At 41.7% G+C, this 16689-nt stretch overlaps 1 protein-coding gene across 2 annotated transcripts in view; it reads left to right on the plus strand.

Moving 5' to 3' along the window:
* The window catches only part of USP53 (ubiquitin specific peptidase 53), a 30239-nt gene extending 15702 nt beyond the window's left edge, over positions 1 to 14537 (plus strand). For both annotated transcript variants that reach the window (XM_058024063.1, XM_058024064.1), the window contains exons 12-16: positions 337 to 480; positions 852 to 1578; positions 3489 to 3562; positions 8237 to 8348; positions 9104 to 14537. In XM_058024063.1, the coding sequence (XP_057880046.1) occupies positions 337 to 480; positions 852 to 1578; positions 3489 to 3562; positions 8237 to 8348; positions 9104 to 10106 (2060 nt within the window). In that variant the 3' untranslated portion in view covers positions 10107 to 14537. The remainder of the gene's footprint in view (positions 1 to 336; positions 481 to 851; positions 1579 to 3488; positions 3563 to 8236; positions 8349 to 9103) is intronic.
* Positions 14538 to 16689: the final 2152 nt, after the last annotated feature.

Genomic DNA, 16689 nt, shown 5'->3' on the forward strand with positions numbered 1-16689 from the left:
TTCTCAAACACTATCGAGCTTTCCAGTGATGTTGCTGATTAAAAGGCACATCAGTGACCTGAGGCTGAGGTGTGGCTCTGTTGGTCACTGGCTACTTGAGTACACTTTTCCGCAGGAATACTCTGATATCAGCATGATTTCTAGTCCTGGATGTAAATGGACTTGATCTTATGGTTGGAAAGAAATCACACACTCCTAATCTGTGTCAAACAATTCATTAGTCAGTTTATGTAGTCCTAACACTAAAACCTAAATCTTACGCCATAAGTATGTTTATGTGTTTTGGTGGTGAATGACTTTTGAGCAAGGATGTTTGACAAGAAGTATTTTTTGCAGCCAAGTTAGGATACAGTGAGCAGAAGGACAGGCTGAAGGATTTATCCAGAGAGTGTGCCCAGAAAGCTGCTGACATGAAAAACTTGACATCTGTACGGAAAGATGCAGACAGAGGACTAAGGAAAGAGTCTGGGAGACAAAGAGGTACATTTTAAAAATACAACCAGAGAACCAATGGATTAACTAACTTTTAGCATCAATGCTGCTTGTGCAGATTTTTTTCTCCTTTTAAGAGACTGTACTGTAAGATCACACTTTCCCAGTTTTCAGTATGCTAAAACACATACTGGATTTGTAGAGACACTGTAAGAAACATTAAACAATATCAGTTAAATGACTGCTTCCTCCCTGGAAGTGTTCAAGGCCAGGTTGGATGGGGCTATGGTGGAAAGTGTCCCTGCCTGTGGCAAGGCAGCGGGAACTTTGATGAACATTGAAGTCCATTCCAACACAAATCATTCTATGAAACATGAATGAGAACTGTAATGGAAGTTTTTTCCTTTTGTTCTTGTCAGACTTGGTTGGGGAAGAGCGTTCCAGTGCCAAGTCAGGGTCTCCTCCGGTCGGCAATGGACTGAGGCACTGTGTGGATCAGCGCATCTACGGCAGCCAGGGAAGGGGCCCCTACAGGCACGAGAGCCAAGCACCTCAGCAGGCAAAGCTTTCTGCACATGGGCTTGGATCAAGCAAACCAGAGCCTTCTCCTGCAGGGGACAAAGCAGTGACAAGGATTCGGAGTGATGGCGTCACTGGCTACGACACGGACACCAGCCAGGACTCCAGGGACAAAGGAAGTATGAGGAGCAGGAGTAAAGGTTGGAAACCAATGAGAGAGACACTGAATGTAGACAGCATTTTCAGTGACACTGAGAAGAAGCAGCACAGCCCAAAGCACAAAGCAAACCTGAGCAGTAAATCTAAGCACGAAAAGGAGCGGGGCTTTAACCACTGGCCCAAGGAGAACCAAATGCAGAAAGGTTTAATGACTATCTATGAAGATGAGACAAAACAGGATACAGGAAGTCGAAGTTCACTGGATTCTGAGGGAAAAGGGAATGCTGAAAAAAGCAAGGGATTTACAGAGAGAAAAATCCATGGTGATAACTGGCAAATTCAGAGGACAGAATCTGGGTATGAAAGCAGTGACCATATCAGCAACGGCTCTGCAAATCCAGACTCCCCTGTTATTGAAGGAATCAATACAGCAGATGCCAAGAATGTGAAGGAAAGTGCTTCCTGCAGGTAATGCTAGTTCTCTTAGAGCTTGCATAGGTTGTATTTATGGAAAAATAACCTGTTCTAACGTTTGTGTGTTCTTCAAAACCAAAACCATCCAGGAAAACATGCATTGAAACTTGCTTGAAGTCAGGTATGTGGAAAGCTAAAGTGTATCTAGAAATAAGGGTGTGGGCAATTAAATGTTCAATCTACCTTCACTCTGGTTCTCTTTGGGAGGCACTGAGCCAGTTACTGAGGCACTGAGCCAGAACTGCTAAGCCCTGCTGAGGGGCAGGGTGTGTTCATTTGTAGTAATTGCTACACTCCTTTACTTACAAGATTTTAGACTGTGTAACTTTCCATCCGCTGTGGAATAATACAGTGTCCCTTTTAATCACACCTGTAACATTGGTTCAGGCCCTGACAAGGAGATGGGAGTGGCAGCAGGTGAATTTTGGGTGCTGTTACCAGTCATAGTGCAGAAATTCAGTTTTCTAGATCACATCAGATGTGTATTGAACACTTGGTAATTGATTGACCTGTCTGAAATAAATCTTTGCTGAAAAGTGTAAAGTTACTAAAACTGGTTGATGATCTGAAGAGGTCCATTCCAACTTAAATTTATGTGATGATTGAAATAAGAAGTTATAATCCTTCTACATGCAGTTTTCAGTATTGTGTATCTCAAACTGTGTGTAGAATGCAGATCCTTCTATAACCCATTCTTCTTTCAAATCTAATTTGCATACATTAAATGGAAGAGCACAGTTGGGAGCCCAAGCCCAACTCTCTTTGATAGATCTGATTTGCTAGATCCGAGGAAATTTTCAAATTTATATTTTCATGGCAACTTATTTCACTGGAAAAGAGAAAGGTCAAGGCCCTTTCATATGCTGCTATTTGCCATTCTCCCCTTTGTGCCTCCCACCAAATTGTACAAAATTCCACTATGCAAAAACCTGATGGGCTTTCATTAGTTAATGACATAATTATGTATAAAGCTGCTCCAACTCATGGTTGTATTTTCAGTGTTTGATGGTTGCCTCAAACACTGATTTTGGACAGTTGAAACTCTGATTTTAAGCATGCCCAAGAGACAATGGGGCACTGAAATGTATCATTTTGTGAGAGAGAATATGATAAATTTCTAACAGTGTAGTTCATTAAGAAGCTGCTTACATTGTTGTTTCAACAACAATGTCAAAAAAAGAAAGAATCATACTTTATCAAAATAGAACTGACTTCCTGGGACTTCCAGACATGCTTTATATGACTGGTAATTTCAACTGGCTGGCAATACCTACTAGTTCCCTGCTAACCTTTCAGACTCTGTCTCATAAACCCCCAAAAATACAAATCAATTACTTGAAAGTCCTTTTAGAAAGTGGAAATATTACTGTTTTTCATTCCTCATATTTCTTTCAGTATTTTTCTTGGTTTTGTGTCCTTTTATTAAAAGTTTTTTTTTTTTTTTAAATTGAACTTTTGCCCCCATGTATCTTCTTCCCTGCCTTACTCCTGTAGAAGGTAGAAATTGGCAGTGTGTTTGTCAGCTTCTTATCTGGATTAGTAATGCATGTTTTCTGCTTATCTAAACCAGCAAGATTTAGTAAATCCTCTGATAATTTTTTTCCCTCTCCTTTTGGGTTTGTAGCTGTGATCTTCCAGTTCTATTCAACTTTTAGGGGAAAAAATCAAATGACAATCCCTATGAACGAGATACCAAGTGGCAATCAAAACTTGAAATAATATTTGTTACCAGAACAAAGAATTAATAAATAGCAAATTATCAAATTAGGAAAATGGACAAGATGGAATGCTGGTTAACAGGTTACACTTAAGATATTTATGCCTACAAATAAATTGGATTAGGTGACCAGTGGTGTCTGTTTAACAGTTTCAATGCTGTAATCACACATGTGCTTCTGTTACAGTGAACAGAGCTTGCCAACCAAAAAAGCTGACAGTGTGGTACATTCAGTACCCCAGCAGAACAGAAGCTTCCATGGTAAGAACCCATATAAAAATGAAGTTTTCAAAAACTATTGTAGATATACCAGAATTTCTCTTCCCCCCAGCCCCAAACCCCAAAAATCCCTACCAGAGATGACATGGTAATTTGGCTCACTCCCTGTGGTTTCCCCAGAAGCTTCTCCAGGGGATTTCTTGGTGGATACTAAGCAAGACTTTTTTTAAATGTCTGGGTGGACTGTGGCACCATTTGTTTTCCTCCTAGATATGAAGCAGTATCAGGAAGAAACACTTGTAATAAGGAAGTCTACTTCCTTTTACATACTAATATGTCTGCTAGGGTTTTAGAAAGTTGATAAATGCCTTGGCATATAAATATTATAGGTCAGCCTGAGGCCAGCCAAAATCATTATCTGCTGTTGTTGAAACAATGGGAGGGTGCTTGTACAAAGAGGGGCAATGAATATTAGGCCACTTCCTCAGGAAACATTTGATTTTTATAGATATCATACTTCTTTTCAAATAATGTATAGTATAGTTTCTCCTAGGACCTAAAGTGGGGGTGGGGATGTTGCCATGCCACTTCTACCTTCTCTGTCCTTTTTCTAATTTTGTTTTTAGTGCAGAAAGAAAAGTAATTTCATATTTGTTTATTTTGACAACGCAAAACAAGGAAACAAAAAAAAAAAAAAAAAAACAAAAATGAGTAGCATGGAATGCAAAGATCTGATTTGCATGAGGTTTATTCTGCTTTAGTTCTGTACTATACCATTTCTATCAAATACAGCTGGATAGGAAAAAGGGAAAAAAAAACCAGTGAAAAATACTTAAATACTCTTTAGGCATTAAAAATGAGTGGGTTAAAGCAATGAATTGTTCTCTGGAGAGAGTATTTAAGATTACTTAAAGCTTTCAACATGCATCCTACATTTTCTTTAAAAAAGTATAGTGATTCTATGTGATCCTCCAAGATACCATAAAGAAATTGATGATAGGATCCCACCTATTCAATTATTCTGATTCAGTAGATAGTTGTTAAAAAGCTTCTTATAAAAATTGCATGTATTGAGCTCCATTTTAGAAAATAGTAATTCTAATGGAAGTGACCAAAAAGAGATGTGAAGAATTTGATAATTTTACATTTACGTGAGGTTAAGAGTTTATTTGGACTCAGTTTTTGGGTTGTGAAAAAGTGTGTCAGGACACCTTTAGCAAGGACAACAGCAGTCATTTACAGGTATCAGTACATTACCTTGTGTAATATATCAGGTATATTACCTTGTGTTCCACCTCTGAATATGAAGAACTCCCAGAAAATAGAACTTTAAAAAACAAATGCTCAGTCCTTTCTGAGAGAGGAATGGAATGTAAGAAATCTTTGTTAGGCTGTCATGGCAACTCCAAAAAAAAAAATGTCAGAGTTGTTTTCTTGTGTGGAAAACTTCTTATGGAAATAATGTTGGACTTCTAATTATGCCCACTGTTTGTATAACTGTGCTTTAGTAGCTCCTTGTTTTTTACTGGAGCTGAATGAGGTTACTGTTCAGCACTTGTGGAATCCTGTCCCTGACTTAACCAAAATAAACTTATTGTCAGAACATTATAAAGATGGAAACACTGGATCACATGGTGGCTGGGAGAGCAAGTGGCTGCTCCTTACAGGGGCAGTTAGCAGTGGATAACTGTAGTACTGAAACAAAGGTCCCACAAAGCCAATCCCTAAATTGTGTGGTCAGATTTTGACAGGAAAATGTAAATATTGAGTAAGCAGAGGTAGTATCCATTATTTATATTAATCACTTTGTGTTTATAAAGTTTGGAATCAGTGAGCTGAGGAGGCAAAATTTTTTGAGTATGAAAAACCTGAGACATGAGCAGTGTGAGGGCAAGATTTCCAACCTCATGTTTTGCAAGATAAAGAAAGATTATTAATTTTGATGGTTTTCCCATTGTTTTTTAATTGTTTTCCCATTGTTCAGTTCAACAGCATGTGCCAACTCAAACTGAAATCTAGAATCATTCTGAAGATCTGGTTAGTGTGTAAGAAGAAGCCAAATTGCCTTTGCTTATGTGTCACATCAGAAAACCCCACAAACCAACCACAACTCAGGAAGACAGCTCATATGCTTAGGAAAACTGAACATTTATAGTAATAATTTAAAACATGCAACTGCTCTTAAGGAAATCCAGTTCTTACCCTTATGTGCAGTCAATGTACATTAATGTCACATTTTAAGACATGAGTAGAGAATTAAAGCTTTGTAGCTACTTAATTTACTTACCATGAAAGAGAAACAAATAAAGGCTTTACTAGGGTATCTTCAAATGATAAAATAAAGATACCTATGAAAGGTTTTGCAGCTGAATGTTGCTCCAAAAGTAAAGTTTCTAGAATAAAAGGATTTCTTTTTACTTTTTTAAAAATAAGATTGCTCACTGTATTTTTGAGATAATACTGCATTTTGGACAAGTTACAACATATTTACTTCCTTGACTGAGAGGCTGTTATTCCACATTTCCAAAACTTCCAATAAGTTTGCCTGTTATTTCAACTGAATACAGACAATATCTGGGCTAAGAGAGAGGAATTTGCCCACAAATATTTGTTACAATAAGTATTCTGCTTTGTTGCTGGGTTTTTTTACTGACAACTTAGGAAATCTTAAAAAAAATTCCAGGAAGCATGCAGTTAAAACCCATAAAGAGGAAGCTGAATTTAATGTGGAGTTGAGTTTTTGTTGGAGGTTTCCATTGGGGTTTTGTGTTTATTTTTATTTGGGATTTTTTTCCCCACAGAAGCTGGACTTGGTAGATTTTTGCACATGTTCTGTCTGTGTAAATGGAGATATATTAGACAAGACCTTGCTGGTCCTGTCTGTGGGCCTAGTGCTACCTGTAGATTGGATGTTCATCTCTTGAAAATCTGGATTGACTACCCAGCTGTGAAAATAGATGTCTGTAAATCTTAACAGCAGACTGGTTTATATATCAGAACACAATTACCTTTCGTTTATTGCTCAGCTCTTAATGACCCATTGATAAGGAGGCCGGGCTCCAGCCGAGCAGGGCTTGTGTGTCCCATATTTAGGTTTGCAGAGAACATAGAGCCAAAATTCCCAATCGAGCCGGCGGCTGGTTTTAGCCGTGCATGGCTGTCCTGTCAGCAGAAGGAAAATAACACATCTATTTTTAATTTGGCTGGAATTCCGCAGGCACGGAGCGCCTGGCGCGGCTGGGTGTGCCTCTGCTGCCCCCTCCCGGTTCCTCCGGGAATCGGGATTGCAGGGAAATCATCCCAGCCTGCGGCAGAATGAAATATTTCTGTGTGAAATACTACCTCAGTGCTGGTTATCTCTCTGCTAGGCAGCTCCGTGGCACACAAGCTGTTTTGAACTCTCAGGTTAATTACTTGTGCCTCGCATGAGCTCATTAGTAAGAATATTTTCCCATAAATGTTATTTCTAAGGTTGTGGTATTGTTTATTATGACTTTTTAAAATTTTTTCATCTCAAGACTTGAGGAAAGCCATATGGTGGCTTTGTCTCTTGAGCTGTGTGCTGCTTTAGCCTCCGCTACCTGTGTTCTTGGTGAAAGATTTCATGTCTTTAAAAGTCTCACATCACCTAAACATAGGGCAGATACTGACCCTCAAAACAAGTGTCACCCAACAGCAACACCCACAGTTTTCACTTCAGTTCTGCTCTGTTGTTGGGGTTTTGGCTCACATGTTCACGAGTCTAAAGACTTCCAAGACTTTAAATATTTAAAACTTAAGGAAATAACAAGTGAAATAGGTGTAGCAGTTATGAGTGTAGTCTGTACACAGCCAAAATAAGCCATTGTATTAATAATAATAATAATAAAAATAAGAAGCCATTCCTTTGAGTGACTTCAGAGCAGGTGACTGATATTAATGGGCTAATCATGGCATTAGGAAGATGTGGAGTGTCTGTCTCTAAACAAATAGACTGCTGCTTGTCACTTGCCAAGTGAGTGGTTTATGCTGTGTGATGTTGACACGAACACTTCAATGCTTCCTTTATTTCCTGCTCACTAGGAGCTGCCTTGCTCAGAACTTGTGTATTTTCAGGGAAGGATTCTTTGCCTGGGAATAAAAGGAGCTTGAGGAGTGGGAGTGCAGTAGTGCTGGCCCAGGCACTCAGTGCTGTGTGTCTGGGGCACGTGGGTGACCGTGCTCTTTGTCTGCCCAGTGTCTCTGTGAGCCTTACAGCCTGCTCTAGGGTTTGAGCTGCTAAAACCCACAAACAGAACAACCTAAACCACCCCCCATCTCTGCAGTATTCATTCTGTTTAATTACTGTAACACATAATGAATTTTTAGAAGTCATAGTTTTATTTTGTCATTTAAATGACTTTGGATGTTTGAATAAACACCCTTTTAAGAAAAGCTTCCTTTGAAAATGTGCTTTTCCCCAGATTAAATATTAAGGTGATCTTGAAAATATGTCTACAGGACTTCAAAATTGTGATAATTACCTATTTCCTGGTAACAAGAAAATGCAGAAAATTTCCTCCAAATTCTAAGATCTGGCCATCTGTGCAGATTATCTTCAAAATGGTTCTTTTGATTAATCTCAAATCTTGAAAGAGATTGCCCTGTTGTATTTTCTTTGTTTCTGTAATCTCTGAGGAATTACAAAGAAGGAATTGGATTTTACATGTGTTAACTATGAAATATTTTTTTTTCTAGCCCCAGATTTGAGGAAAGACCAGATCAATTCTGAAGTTAACTACAGACCTCATCCTCATGTTGGTTTCCCAACAGAATTACATTTGCAGGTGCCCAGTCCTCCAGTAAAGAGGTAAGCAGTACTGGCATATTCCTCTGTAATAGTTTAAGAAATACTGATTTCTGTTGTGTTACTATGATCAATATTAAGCATTGACAAGTTAAAGCACTCAATAGTTTTGACAGGCAATTCCTTTTGAATTTTGCATAATTGATAAGTCTAAACTCTGTCTTTAATTTTGATGCTGACAACGTCACCAATTGGCTTAGATGGTTTGAAACCATCTTACCAGAAACAGAGGGATTTAACATTTTCCTGTTTGGAATTTTATGCTACATGCAGTAATTAACCAATTTGTGATTAGTGCAGTCACCCCATAAAGCTTTGAAAGATTTGCCTGGAAGGGGGAAAAGAGTTTATTTGTGTTTAGAAGCTACTGCTGTATCTTGTTGTTCTAATATGAACTCTAAGTGCTCAATATCTCCTAAAAATGAGGAATGTAAATACAAATCTATCAACTTAAAGTAGCATCCAGTATTTGAAAAAGGATGTATAAGAGTCACAAGGACGTTTAGAAGAGAGTGGAGTCCTGAATGTTGAAGGAATTTGTCTTACCTTCTTGGGGCACATTTACATTTCAAATGAAAGGAACTCTGGAGTAATTTAATCCAACTCCAAGGGCTGTATCCTGTTGAACAGATCCTAACTCTTGTTGGTTTGAATATTTCAGCAGTTTTACCAAGAGTGTATTTGAAAAAATCCCTGTTATCTGAGCCTTTTCATATGTTTTTATGGATACTCACATCCTGTGTGGTTTTGTATTTTAGAGTTGAAATGCCTGAGACCAACAGGAAATTTTTCCCATCATCAGTTCTGCAGCCAGCTGTCAAAGAGATTGTGAAGTCAGACAGCAGGAACAAGGCAAGCGAGCCGAGCCCTTGCGAGTGGCTCCACACAGAGAGGTTTGAGAAGCTGAACGTGCCGGTGTTCTGTGCAGACAGCGTGCCCCACCCCTTCCCAGACAATGCCTGTGGCAGGAAGCCCATCCACAGCGACTTTCCCCCCCCTGCCCAGCCGCAGTCCCACCACCCAAGGAGTCTGTCCCATCACACTCTGGGCCCCAAGGCGGGGCTGGTGCCCTGTGCACCTCAGGGCCTGCAGGAAATCCCGGCGGTGCCGCCCGTCCCTCCCAGTGAGCACATGGGGCACCTGCTCCGGAGGGCAGATCCCCTCTGGGTGCCTGAAGCCGTGTACCAGAACGTTCCTCCCCCTTTACCCCCAAAGAAATATGCTCTGAGCACTTTGGCAGGATCAGAGAATAACTCGCTAGCAGATGTGAAATCAACAGAAGCGTTGCGAAATAGTCCCTTGAGGCAAACAGGTGCACCTTCAAAGTCTGCAGCAGAAGCAAGTGCAGTCCCAGCTGAACAAAGGCTCAAGGAGCCCTTTCCAGGGAACGAAGTGTTTGTTCATAAACCGGATTCTCCACCTCGCTTATCAGTTAATGAGTTCTGGACCGTGTCTGAGAACATGCTGAAGAAAGGATCTCGCCACACGGGACCCAGCCCTGCCTATGCGGATGGGAGTGACAACGTGTCCCTCACCACTTACTTCTCAGTAGACAGCTGCATGACTGACACCTACAGGCTCAAGTACCACCAGAGACCCAAGCTGTATTTCACAGAGAGTGGAAGCTTCCACAAGGAGAAGCATTCTCCAGCAGCTGCAGTAGATCTGAATGCCACATACCCCGCCACTCTGGAGCCCAGGCATCCCACCCCTGAACAGAGGTACAAGGCAAATGCAGAAGGAATACACTGCAGTCGATAGGTTCTTCAAGAAGCCCACACCTTGATGTGACTTCAGCGTTTCATGATGTCTGTAAAGGGGCACAACCTCAAATCTGTGTGTGTGTGTGATAACCAGGTACCCAGCTGGCTGTACTTGCTTAGGAGTTGTGACTGTTCAAACAAATATGCAAATAGAGGCAAAGAGAAGAGGTGCTAAACTTGTGGTTCTTGGATTTGTTACTCTAGTTGCCTTAATGCTTACCTCTGTTACTCAGCTTGTCTTCTTCAGTTTGTATCCATGTGGTCCCTTGGGCGTGCACACCTTGCAGCAGTGGGATCAGCTGGATGTCACTAACTCTGTAAGAAGATGTGGTTAGCTGCAGTGTATGAAGCGTTCCTTCAGGCTGTGGTCACTGTTCTTAGACTAACAAAAGGGAGAAGCATGCTACCACAACTAATGCAGTACATGAAGTCACGACAGAGCAGTATTTATCCTCAGAGGTAGCAGGAGGTGACATGGTTTTTTCAAGCGATGTCTCTCGTAGTCTGTGCTTTCACAAACCTTCAAGTGTCTTTAATGCAAGTTTACCCAGAGGATTTCTTTTTTATTTGAAAAGCCTTAATAATAATACTTCTTTAAAAACCATTTTGGTTTGCAAGTGTTAAATTAGACTTTCAAAGGGAATTGAAGTAAACTGCAGTAATGCTTTCCTATTAATACCTCTGCTCTGTTAGTGTACATTTTTAAACATGTTTATCAGATTTTTTCCTTTAAGCTGTATACTTTAACTTATTAAATTTAACTTCCTAAGTTACAAACCAGTATAACAGAATAGGATGCTAATTTTAAATACAGAGTTATGCAACTATGACAGATTAATTTTGTAACATTTTAGAAGTAATTCCTACTTACGTTCAGTTCTGACTTATTCTACAATTGCATGCCAAGTCAATGCTGCTATTTATTAAACTTCCCTTTATTTTCCAGGTTCATGGGGATCACACATTTTGACTTTTTTTTTTTCATTTTTCTTTTTTTTTTTACCAACATGTTTTCCCATTTGGATCAGTCCTACACGTGGATATGGTCTGCATTAGCAGGTCAGGCTGAATGTGCAGCCAGACTGGTGGCTAAGGGAGTATGGAAAGAACAAGTTCCTCTTTCTCTGCTCTATCACTCTTCTCCAGTTTTGGCAGCTCTGGAATTTACCTTGTCTTTTGTTAACCTGACTTATCTCAGTAACAAGGAGGAAAATTTATTTGGCTTTTATCTGTTTAGGTAAATCAGTGCACAGAACTATCTACTGAGTGCTGAGGCAGCATAGAAAAGCCTGGCACAACCTAAAAAGGTAAAATTTTTCCATTTATCATATTGGAGTGTTAACTTGGGGTGCTGCTGATTACACCTAAACATCAATGCCTTTTATTATGAAAATAATAAGAAATCAGAAAAGCTTTTTTTCATGTTCATAACCTTATGTACATGTGTTTTAGTGGTTCAACCAAATCATGGCAATTGTTTAGCACAATTATCCAAGGTAAACATTTAAACAGTAGTTTTGGTTATTCTGTGGCAAGGTCAGTTTTTTTTTTCTTTTAAGTAACATGTACCTTACAGTAGAACTGGAACATGATATATATGCAACAAACCAGGTATCTCAGATTAACCTTTCTACCTTCTTGATCAAAATTTGTTGTAGCACTTGGGGAAGAAATGAATTCTAGAATTTATAGTGAAAATACTATGCATGTTTCTGTATGGCTGCTAGTAAACAGCAACTTAAACAATGATCTTTTTGTAGGAAAATATATTGAATACAGAAGAACACTAAAAATGTAAGAACTTGGGTGATTCCTCTTGTAATATTTTTAAGAGAGATTTCAGAACCTGTAAATTAAACTTTTCTAGTTCACCTAGCCATGTTACATAATATACACAGCCAGTTAAGTACAACTGTCCTCTAATACCTGTGTAAAAACCGAGATTATTGGAATTTGTAAATAATGTATAATTTGTAAAATTATGTTTTGCAAAAAACAAAAAAAAATCTTGTATTTGAAATGACAGTATTTTTATGTATGGATAGTACAGCAACAACTGTGAATGATGTCAGAACACTTATTTTTAAACATGCATAGCAATGTTGATACTTCTGTACCATGAGCAATATGAATGCCTCTTACTGATACCAATGAACTCTGCTCCCAGTAAGCACAACTGGTAAACTCCTCTCTAAAGTAGCTGCAGTAACTTAGGTGTACTTCAGTTTCCTTGCTTAGCTTGGAGCAATCTCACCAGACAGCTTCCTCTGTGACCCATGTTTACCAGGTATTTCATGATTAAACAGACAGCTAATCAAGGCACCTTCATTTTTATATTTGCCTCTGCACTCCATGTATGTATGTATGTAATATTTGCTAACTAATATGTGATAACTTGTTTTAACTTACCTAGGGTGCCTATTTATTTTTTTATAAATGTCCCCTCCCAGCTATAGATTTGTATAAGAGCCTAGACAATTTTTGTAACAGTAAAGAAATTAATGAGTCTTGTAATTAATATATTTTTCAGTCTTTAGGAATATTTACTTGTAAAGTTCTACTTGTTCGAAATATCAAGATAAAAATTTTAAATCTTTATTGTCTGTTCTTTTTGTGTTTCTTGTTTAAAAAAACCAAAAAAAGTTGTCTGTCCAGAACTAGATTTTTAACATGACAGATAATGCTGCTAACTGATGGTTCAAAGTTTTTGTGGAGATGGTGGTCTGGTCACCTTTTCTGAACAGGAAAATTCATCTTCTGAAGTATTTCTACATAAAGCTGTTAAATAGATTAAACTTTTTAAACAGCTATGAAATGCATGAAGCCATTTTCATACCATAATCCCACAGATTTGGTGACAAGTGATTGACAGATTCATGGGATACCTTACTGTCTTTACTAGGGATAAGCAAAATTCACCTGGATCTCTGTGCTTAGGAGCTCCATGTGCCTATGGAACAGCTGGAGCCCAGTGCAGCACCAGCCTGCACTTTGATAGCTCTTATGTTTTCTGAGATAAGCAAAACTTTTCATGTCAGATCTGGCTGAAGGAGAAAACTAAATTAGTGGAAAATAGTTTGAAATTCAACTTCCTAAGCTTTAATAGCCTTTAAACCTCACCTGTCTCCCTTATGAAAAAAGAAATGCAGTAACATTACAGTCTTTTCCCAATAGGTTGTTCCCTGGGGATTTCATGCCATCCCATGTGATATCATGCCAGAAGGGGGATAAAAAAAGGTAGTGAATGTAGTGAGCTTGTCTTTTTAATGCCTGATAGGAAAAACTGCAACTCCCCTTGTGGTGTTTGTGAGAATGCAGTCACAGCTCAGGGCTCCTGTGCACCTTGAGTCAAGATCTCTGAAACCACCCTGACCTCACAGGTAGCTGCAGCCATGATGAGAAATGCCAGCAGGGCACAGCATCTCTGTTCTCACAGCACAGGGCTGACACATGGAACAAACCACTGCCAGCAGCAAAACTGTCTTCACAATTGAATAAAAATAAAAGAAAGAGCACCTGTCTATTTTTGCATCCCAAATCCTATTTAACCTCATTCTGGGCCATTTTCATTTATTGTGTGAGAAGACACTGAACCACTTAGCATTGCAAGTATCTGCAATCCAGTTATTTTGTTTTATGCACTCCTGGAAAAAAAACAACCACCAGGCAGGGACTGTACTTCTCAGAACTAGAAATTAGTATTCCCAAGGGAAAAATGCTAAAGAAAACTGAATCCCCTTCACCCATAGCTTGAAAATGCTTCCCCCAAATGTGCCCTGGCAAAAAGTTCACTCCATGTGCTCAGCTCCTGTTTCTTTCTCTGAAGACTGCAAAAGACTCCTTCCTTTAACACAACTTTGAAAGTCTCCCTCTAGTGAGACAGAGGAAATTGATGTTGAAACCTTTTAATTACCTGCCACTGTCTATTATACCATCCATGGGTGGGGAGGAGGAGGGATCTTTATGTGTCATCTGCCAGTGACTCAAGGCTGCTTTTGTAAGCTCCTCCTTCACAGTTTCTAGCAAGGAAAGCAGAACCTGATTTATCTTAATCAGAAAGTGAGGACAAGACACTGCTGCTGGGTTAAACACTGACATGTTTATATATGTGTATATTTATATCTATAAATACTGAGCCTCAGAGGGTGCAGTAACTGCTGAAAGTAAAGAAAGAAAAAACAGAGAGATGTATTATAGAAAACCAACCAGCATCAACCCATCAGGCTTAACTTTTTGGAAGCAGAACAGCTGGCCAAGCTTCATCTGTTGAGGGCACAGGTCTGAGCTACAACTTCAGTGTACAGAAGAGCTGGGTTTTATTCTCAGCCACTCTGCAGGGTGTTCTTTCAGTGGATTTTATTCACACAGTGCACACTTCCATGTCTGCCCAGCACACCTTTAGGCACTAATCACAAAGCACAGTCAGTCTGTCTTACGGGATCTCCAAGGCACGGCTCAGGACACAGGCCAAACCCAACAGTGACACTTGTGACACACAGAGCTCCATCACGGTATAGCACAGTACAGAAATGTGCCTCCTCCACCCACACTCAAGTGGAGCCGTGTTCCCTGTTGGTTATCCCGCACAAATTGTCCTCCTCTCCACCGCCGGTGTTCGTAAGGTGCGAAATAGGTGAGAATTCCCTCGGTGGCGATGGCCCTACAGGGAACAGAAAAGGTCTGGTTATGCTCGCAGCGCTGCACAGCCTTTCAGAGCACACTGACATGTAAGGAGCATCAATTACACCTCCTGAAGAGACGGCGGATAATAAATCTCGCAAACAAATAAACAAAGCTGGCTGTGGCTTGGAATCATTTCCATTTTCCTGAGAGGAATTTGTGCTCCTTCAAGGCGGGGCTGTGGGAATGCCAAGGCTGCTCCCAGGGGCTCGCTCCTGAAGCGGACCCTTTCCTCCAGGGGCACAGCCCGTCGGAGCTTACCGACCGACGGACCGACCGACAGACCGACCGCCCCCGAACGCGGCTCCTCACCTGGGCCGCGCCTTCAGGGCAGCAGGTAGATAAGCAGGAAAAGCGCCAGGTCGAAGAGGATGAAGAGCCACAGGTCCAGCCAGTAGGACTGTCCCGATAGGGATGGGGACATCACCCGCCCACCATCGTCCCGCTCCCGCCGTTCCGGCTCCCGCGGCCGCCGCCGCGCCGCCGCCTCCATCTCCTCGGCGGAAGGGGGATGCAGGGCGGCGGCCCCACCGCGCAGGCGCCAGCGGCCTTTCCGGGTACGGGGCCAATGGGAACGGAGCGCACGTACCACGGCCACGCCCCCAAGGTCACGCCCGGCGGCCCCGCCCCTCCCGCCTCAGGCACCGCCCCGGCCCTCCCGCCTCAGGAAAGGCTCCACCATTCCCGCCTCAGGAAAGCCCGCTATCCCCGCCTCAGGCAGAGCCCCGGCATTCCCGCCTCAGGAAAGCCCGCTATCCCCGCCTCAGGAAAACCCAGCAGTCTCCGCCTCAGGCACAGCCCCGCCACTCCCGCCTCAGGAAAACCCCGCAATCCCCGCCTCAAGCACCGGCCCGCTCCACCGGCCCGCTCCTCCCAGCCAAAGCTTCCCCCCCATTCCCGCCTCAGGAACGCCCCGCAATCCCCGCCTCAGCCAAAGCCCTGCAATCCCCGCTTTAGGCACCGGCCCGCCATTCCCGCCTCGGCCAAAGCCCCCACTATTCCCGCCTCAGGGAAGCTCCGCAATCCCGGCCTCAGGCACAGCTCCACCGTTGCCCCCTCACGCACCGCCTCCCCGTTCCCGCCCCGGCCAAAGCCCCGCAATCCCCGCCTCAGGCTCTGCCTTGTAGGGTGGGCTCTTGAAGTAAAGGCGCTGGAGGCGGAGAGTATTTCTGCTTGTCCGTCTGTTTTTGGGATAAGCGGTGCTTAATGTGGATTCCGCAGTGCTGGTGGCTGACATTCCTTCCCGGGCGCTGCTGGCTGCCGCTCCCTGCCAGGTGAGATGCGGACACTGGGGAAGAGCAGGCGGTCAGTCCTGTCACCTGCGCCGGGGCTTGTGTGGAAATAAACATTGACCAACTCCTCCCGATGCGGTTTCATGGAGAGCAGATGATGCTCTGAGAAAAACTAGAAGACCTTTTGGGAATCCTGTTGTGAAGAAGTTTAGGAAAATTAAAATTGTTTTAAGATACACTCCTTAAGGTTAGTCGGAGCTTGTGCACCGGACGAACGTGGAAAAGTTCATGTAAATAGTGTATTCTGTTGTGCTTTATGTGCCCAACACCCAGCTGCAGGAGTAAATAAAAAAAACCGAAGTGGCACAACGTGATGCCACCCTCAGTCCTTCCAGTGCACTCCATATTGAAATCAGGGCTATCGTTTTTGTGTCCAGAAGAATTATCAGAAACCCAGGAGTGTGTGAAACAAAACCTTTCTCTTGGTAGCTATTACCCCTTTTTAGCTTCAATATTAGGAGATATTAAGAGATTTTATTAAGAGATTGCAAGCAGGTGCTTCTGAACAGAGCTTACTTTTCTTAAACAAGCACTTAAGGGTAGCAGCTTTCCTTTATAAATTCTGTCAATAGAAATAAGGATGGATTTGTCTTTATATAGCAAGTATTG

This window comes from Melospiza georgiana, chromosome 5 (assembly GCF_028018845.1).
Source record: "Melospiza georgiana isolate bMelGeo1 chromosome 5, bMelGeo1.pri, whole genome shotgun sequence".
In the NCBI taxonomy this organism is placed as follows: domain Eukaryota; kingdom Metazoa; phylum Chordata; class Aves; order Passeriformes; family Passerellidae; genus Melospiza; species Melospiza georgiana.